The sequence below is a fragment of the Oratosquilla oratoria genome, unplaced genomic scaffold (assembly GCF_046742065.1).
Source record: "Oratosquilla oratoria isolate Oo_2021 unplaced genomic scaffold, ASM4674206v1 SCAFFOLD146, whole genome shotgun sequence".
In the NCBI taxonomy this organism is placed as follows: Eukaryota; Metazoa; Arthropoda; class Malacostraca; order Stomatopoda; family Squillidae; genus Oratosquilla; species Oratosquilla oratoria.
Genome location: NW_027467502.1, coordinates 227,501 through 235,000, shown reverse-complemented (window position 1 = coordinate 235,000; position 7,500 = coordinate 227,501). Strand labels below are relative to the sequence as shown.

The following is a 7,500-nucleotide window of genomic DNA, read 5'->3' as shown; positions in this document are numbered from 1 at the left end:
ATTTCCTACGTCTGGCACCGAAGATAATGATCTGTAACGTCAACAAAATTGAGGATAAAGATATGTTATTGGATACGTTGGTTGAGAGGACTGTTTTCTTAAAATCGGTGGATCATGTCAAGGACAAGATGAAGGTAGTGTTTTCGAAGAAGGCGGCTGGAGATACGTACCACTACATCATAAGGTGCGAACCAGAAGTAAGGTCAGTCATTCGTGATAACAAGGATAAGTTGCGACTTCAGTGGGGGGGGGGTGTATGATGTTCGCGATCGTTACCATGCTATGGTGTGTTTTTATTGTTTAAAATTTGGCCACAGAGTAGATAGATGTGCTATTAAGCAGAGAGGTGAGAATGCGACATGCTATAAATGTGCGGGAAGCCATGAGGGAAGAGGGTGCAATTCCTTCTCTCTGAGGTGTGCGAATTGTGCAAAGGCAAAGAGGCCCAGTGAACATTATGCTACTAGTTTTGCCTGTCCTAGCGTGGTGGCGGAATTGAAGCGTATTGAGGAAAATACTGATCATGGCTATGGCCAATAATTTTCACAGAGTAAAGTGTGGTCTTCTAAACCTTCAGTCGTTAAGAAATAAATCTTTGGCCATCAGAGACTTAATCAGTGAAGAATGCTTTGATGTATTTGCAGTTACGGAAACTTGGCTGTCTGATTATGATTCTACTGTTATAACTGAAATGACCCCTGCATCACATACTTTTCTTCATAGTCCCAGAATGGGGAGGCGTGGAGGTGGTGTGGGTGTATTTCTCGCCTGCACTATTAAGAAAATTAGGAAGCGTAAGACCCATTACTGCAACACTTTTGAGGTTCTTCAAGTCGAGTGTGAGATAATGGGTAGTAAGGTGCTTTTCATTGTCATATATAGGCCACCCAACACGAGCGTTAGTGCATTTATAGAGGAGTTTCGACTATTCTTGGATACAGTTGATATGGTTAGTGCTACAGCAATTATTTGTGGTGATTTTAATCTGTGGTTGGACGATCCTGATGCTCGCTATGTATCCCATTTCATTGATACTATGGCTATCTATAACTTTGTAAACCTGGTGGATAAACCTACATCGATTGGAGGTCACATTAATGACCTGGTTTTCACTGACAGATCTCGTGATCTTGTACAGGGCCATAGTGTTGATGAAGTATGCACTATTTCTCCCACGCATATGCTTATAACTTTTGTTTTGTCCTTGGCAATACCTGTTCGAGAGAAGAGAATCATAAAATTCCGCTCGAGTCGTAATTTTGACCCTGATCCATTGGTATTTACTATCGTCACTGGTTTAAATGCCAGAATTAATGAGGTGTGTATACATGGCTCTATGAAGCAAGATTGCCCGGATTGCATATATAGCCTGTATAATGAAATAGCAGGCGAAGAATATGCCAATATGTGTCCTATTGTTACGAAAGAGGTTGTTGTAAGAGACTGTTCACCGTGGTTTAATGAGGAGATACTGCGAGCTAAAAAGGACAAAAAAAGGAAAGAAAGATTGTGGCGAAGACATCAGTCTGCTGAATCTAGGAGAGAATACACGAAGGCGCGGAACTTTGAGAAAACACTGATTGTGCGTCGAAAACGAGATTTTTAAAAGAATAAGATTGTACAAGCCGGATCTAGTATGAATAAATTGTATAAAATCCTTAATAATCTAACTGGGAAGGAAAAGAAACCTACGTTACCTGAAGGTTATGCGGATGGTGAACTAGCGAATATGTTTCTGGAATTCTTTGAAACAAAAATCTCCCGAATTTTGTTATCTTTTGACTATAATTATAATGATGATATAGTAAATGTGGGTGTGCCTGAACAGAAATTGTCTTCTTTTAGCACTGTTACGACACTTGAGGTACGGAAAATCATGAAGCAAGCAAAGCTTACATACTGTGCTAATGATCCGATGCCCATGAATCAGATCAACAACTGTGGAAGTTTTGAACAATAAGTGAATGTTATTACAAGTATGGTGAATACTAGTATATCAAGTGGTATTTTTCCTAGCTCGGAAAAAAAGGCTATTGTGAAACCTGTGATCAAAGGGAAACTTGATCCCCAAAGCCTGAGTTCATTCCGCCTAGTCTCAAATTTGACATTCCAGTCGAAAATATTAGAAAATGTGTTGCTGTCTCAACTGAATGAACATCTTAGTGCCGTGAGGGCGCTCCCCGATGCTCAATCTGCATACCGACGACTCTACTCTACGGAGACTGTATTATGTTCAGTGGTTAGTGGTATGAGAGGCCTCCTTAATGATGGTAAATGTGGTATGCTGTAACTATTAGATCTTAGTGCTGCTTTTGACACCGTGGTACATGAAAATTTACTAAATGTTTGTGAGAATTTTGGGATTGAGGGATCTGCACTACAATATCTGAGGAGTTATCTTAAAGATAGAACTTACCGAGTGCAGATTGGAGACTGTTTCTCGGTTATGAAGCCATTATTAAGGGGGGTTCCGCAAGGCAGTGTCCTTGGTCCTATCCTCTTTTGTCTGTACACGGCTGAACTATCCAATGTGTTAGAGAAGCATGGAGTGGGTTTTAAACTATTTGCGGATGATACGCAGTTTTACTTGTCAATGGACAATATACAAGAAACGGAGGCACACCTTGGGGCTATCATGTTGGACATAAAGCAATGGATGGACCATCGCGAGCTCAAGTTTAATGAAAGCAAAACTGAGTGCCTTTTTGTTGGACGAAGGATGGACTTCGATAGACTACAAATTCGAGACTTGTGTATCAATGAGGTTAAACTTGCAGTCAGTGACAGTGTAAAGGATCTTGGAGTTTTGCTGGACAGTGAACTGACCCTCAAGAATCAAATTACTCAATCTGTGAATTTAGCTGGGTATCACTTGCGAAATATCGCATTTGTTAAGAAGTATGTTGATGATTGTACGTTGGAAAAGCTGATTCATAATCATATGCTCAGCAAAATTGATTATTGCAATTCTATTTATTATGGCCTTCCAAACTATTTATTGAAGAAACTTCAAATGATTATGAATCGAGCTGCAAGATTGATCAAGGGTGTATCGAGAAGGAAACGAATCACCCTTATCCTCATTGACCTACACTGGCAGCCTGTTAAGGCACGGATAATTTTCAAACAATGTGTCATTATATATATCAAGTGATGAAGTTCGGGAAACCAAAATATTTGAAGGACATGTTGATGGACTTTGAAGTCGATACCAATGTTACTCTGAGACATAGTGTTGAACAGCACCGAATACAGGAACCTCGGTACCGTACAGAAGCGGGACGAAGAGCCTTCGAGAGAAGTGCACCTAGATTATACAATAGACTCCCAGCGAACGTCAAATCATCTGAAACGATTTCCGATTTTAAGAAGAAATTGAAAACCTATTTGTTTGCGGAATCCTGTGATCTGGCTCACAAGTTGATTAGAGACAACTACAAGTGCTGAGGAAGTTATCGTTCGGGGCATGGAGCGTTACATTGTAACGGAATGCCCCTAGAACTCAATCAACAAGTAACAAGTAAGTAACACACACACACAAGCATGCATACACACACAACCACACACGCACATACACACAAACACATATACACACACACTTACACAAACAAACACACATACACACACAGACACACACACACACACACACACACACACACACACACACACACACACACACACACACACACACAAACACAACACACACACACACACACAAACACGGGCTGCTGGTATGTGAAGAGACGTTACGTATAACGTCTAAGTGCTTAAGAACCAGCGCACTTCTAGAAGCCACTGTAGGACTGAACTATCTGGACAGGGCCTAGATAATTCGTAAGACTAGAAGTAAAGGTAACAAAGAAGATTCCAGGAAAGGAATATTAAACTAGCGATAAAACTAGTAAACGAAATTATTAATTGGAAAATATTTACAGGCAATCAACACAAAAGAGAATGGGCAGTAGGGTCAATGGGACCGTTACATGATTATGAGAATATGGAAATTATCGTTCAAATAAGAAACAAGATAAGTATACAATATGGTACTATCTAAGTACAAAGAGATCAGGAACATGCATCAGAATAAGTAATAAGTACAAATATAAGTAAAGTAATGCAATGTATATCAGACACGTAATGTAGGCAAAAAGGGTGATCACTTCACACCAATCGTCTCATGAATCTAAACCTTCTAGTTTTTATCAAGAGATCAATATGTGGGAAATGACGACGAGTCAGCGGTTACCACCGCTTATATACCATTGGACCGGAAGCCGGATACTTCCGGTTAAGGGTGCGGGTGAGGAGGAGGGTAAGTTAACACGTCAACATGGGTAGTTTTAGGACCCTCGACTCGCTTGAACAATCTATTTATTTAGTAACTGTCAAATCTGTGCGCTCCGAACTATTCAGGATTTCGCTTGTCTGTTTGTTCTACAAGAGTGCGCACCTCTCCCCGCACGTAGACAAGATTACATATAGTGGACGGGCGTTACTGCTTAACATTGTTACAATACATACATAGACAAGAAATATGAACATAGTTATGTAATACAAAGGAACACAATTCTATAACATAATTACACATATGACGTAATATCTAATATTACGTTACACCTCCACCGTTTGGGAAAGCTTTTCACTTTCTGTTGAAAAGCTATGTTCTAGAAAGTATGGAGTAGTAGTTCTGTGCAGGGGACAGCTTCTTGCTGTAGTAGGCGATAGCGTGAAGAACTTCATTGTGTTCTTGCAAGAGGGCGGCACCGATACATGTGTCGTTGGCGTCGACTTGCAGAAGAAAGGGTCGTTGGAAGTCGGGTGCCCTTAGAACTGGTGCGTTAGTGAGAAGGGACTTCAGGTTTTTGAAGGCCGTCTCACAGGTAGGTGTCCACACGAAGTCGTGGTCTTTTCTCAACAGGTCAGTCAATGGTTCTGCTACATCTGAAAAATTTGGACAAAAACGGCGATAATAGCCACTCATTCCAAGGAATCGACGTGCATCTCTACGATTAGTGGGTGTTGGTACATCATTGATGGCTTTTATCTTGGCGTCTATTGGAAACACTTGGGAATTTCCAACTTTAAATCCCAAATAGGGGACCTGTGTATGTCCGAAATCACATTTGGACAAATTGATGGTAAGGTTTGCTTGGTCTGCTCTATAAAAGAAATTATTTAGGTGTTCAATGTGTTCTGTCCAAGACTGACTAAATATTATCACATCATCTAGATAAGTTTTTACTCCTGGCAATCCTGCAACAAGATTACTTATCATTCTTTGGTAAGTGGCAGGGGCATTTTTAAGCCCAAATGGCATTGCTCTGAATTGGAACAATCCCTCTTCCGTAATGAAAGCGGTAACTTCTCTTGAGCGAGGGTGTACAGGGATTTGATAGTATCCCCTTAACATATCCAACTTGGATACATACTTGGCAGTTCCTAGACTGTCTATGATATCATCTATCCTAGGGATAGGAAAAGCATCGGCGTTAGTATGGGCATTGATTTTCCTGTAGTCAATGCACAGGCGATAAGAATTGTCAGATTTAGGGACAAGAATGCAAGGAGATGCCCAAGGACTACTGGAGGGTTCAATTATTCCCTGTTGAAGCAGAGTGTTTATTTCTGCTTTTATGAACTCCTTCTTTTTTGGATTGACTCTATAAGGGGCTTGTTTGATAGCCCTTGGCGAGTCTAGAATTATTTCGTGTTCTATCAAAGAAGTGAATCTTGGGGAATCTAGAAATAATTTTGGAAAACTTCTTAAGGAAAAGAATGTCTTTACCTTGTTTCTCAGATAAGTGTCCTACTTTTATCTGAAGATTTTGTAGTATCTGAGAGTTTTCCAAGGGAATCTCAGGAGGATTAGGCAGGTTATCAGGAGGCTCTTCGGATTCTATTGTGGTAGAGCTGCAAGCTGGAATTGGATCTCGGGAATGATAAGGTTTTAAGGTATTTATGTGACAGAGACGGGAACTCTTTCTTCTGTCTGGAGTTTTGATTATGTAGTTGAGATCACTGGCTCTGGACAAGACTTCATAGGGTCCTTTGTATTTAGCCTGCAATGGATCTCCTGGTATGGGAAGATAAAGTAACACTTGATCTCCTGGAGAGAAAGTTCTAAGTTTAGAATCTTTATCATACCGACCTTTCATTACTCGTTGAGCATTCGCCAAGTTCTCTCTTGCCAACTTCCAAGCTTCTAACAACTTCTCGGTGACCTGGGACACGTATTTCAAAGAAGGAACAGGTGGTTCTTCTTTCATCCATTGTTCATGAAGTATCTTTAGGGGACCACGGACTTCATGACCGAAGACTAATTCTGACGGGCTGAATCCAAGGCTTTCTTGAATTGTTGTTCGGGTGGCGAACAACAAAAAGGGGAGTCCGTCTTCCCAATTTCGCGTGTTCTCAGCACAGAAGATTCTTAACATTGTCTTGAGCGTTTGGTGAAAGCGCTCTAGAGCACCTTGTGATTGAGGATGATAGGCGGAGGAAGTTACATGATTTATACCTAGTGTTACAAGAGTTTCTCTAAACTTGTTGGAAAGAAAATTACTTCCTTGATCACTTTGAATGTTCTTGGGAAATCCTACCATAGTGAAATATTTCAACATTTCTCTGATTATGTTTTGAGCTTTAATATTTTTCAAAGGAATGGCTTCTGGAAAACGAGTGCTCATACACATGATTGTGAGAATGTACTGATTTCCTTTACTTGAAGGAGGTAAAGGTCCTACACAATCAATAAGAACTTTTTTAAATGGCTCTTCCATTACAGGAATGGGATGGAGTGGAGCTTCTACAATTTTCTGGTTGGGCTTACCTACAAGTTGACATGTATGACATGTTTTACAATATTGGGCAACATCTTTGACAACCGTGGGCCAATGGAAATGTTGGGTTATGTTGAACAAGGTCTTTCTTACCCCTAAGTGACCTGCTAAGGGAGTATCATGAGCCAATCTTAGAACATTATTCCTGAAACTAAGAGGGAGGACTATTTGATTCCTTACTTGCCATGGCTGGTCAGCGGTTGCGGTGGATGCTCTCCATTTTCGCATTAGGACTCCGTTTTCTATATAGAAACCTCGTGACATATTTTCAACTTCTCCTGGAGATGAAACAATCTCGTACAAATTTTTAAGAGAAGGATCTGACTTCTGTTCTTTGATTAATTCTGCTCTAGATAGAGAAACTGGTGAAGAAGAAGATGGGTCAGTTTGGGAGAATAGGGATTCTAAATTATAGGTCTCCTCTTCAGATTTCTTGTACTGAGATCTGGTTACAGCACAAGCGGGAAACAACTGTAAGTTATCTGAAGGTTCTACTGAGGTCTTAGGGTTATTTGTTATTAAGGGAGAAATGACTTTGCTTCCAGCGATGTCATTGGCCAACAATAAGGATATTCTACTGCTACTTTAACCATTCCGGTTGTTAAATCAGACCGCAAGAAAACATTATGTAATGGACATTTTATAATTCCTCCAACTCCTTCTA

At 40.4% G+C, this 7,500-nt stretch overlaps 1 protein-coding gene across 1 annotated transcript in view; it reads right to left on the bottom strand.

Annotated features, from left to right (window-relative positions):
* Positions 1–3,734: 3,734 nt before the first annotated feature.
* The window catches only part of LOC143022720 (uncharacterized), a 47,393-nt gene continuing 43,627 nt past the window's right edge, over positions 3,735–7,500 (bottom strand). Inside the window, exons 4-5 of the mRNA XM_076181069.1 lie at positions 5,786–7,419; positions 3,735–4,941 (exon numbers count right to left, since the gene is read on the bottom strand). Of these exons, the coding sequence (XP_076037184.1) occupies positions 4,658–4,941; positions 5,786–7,419 (1,918 nt within the window). The 3' untranslated portion in view covers positions 3,735–4,657. The remainder of the gene's footprint in view (positions 4,942–5,785; positions 7,420–7,500) is intronic.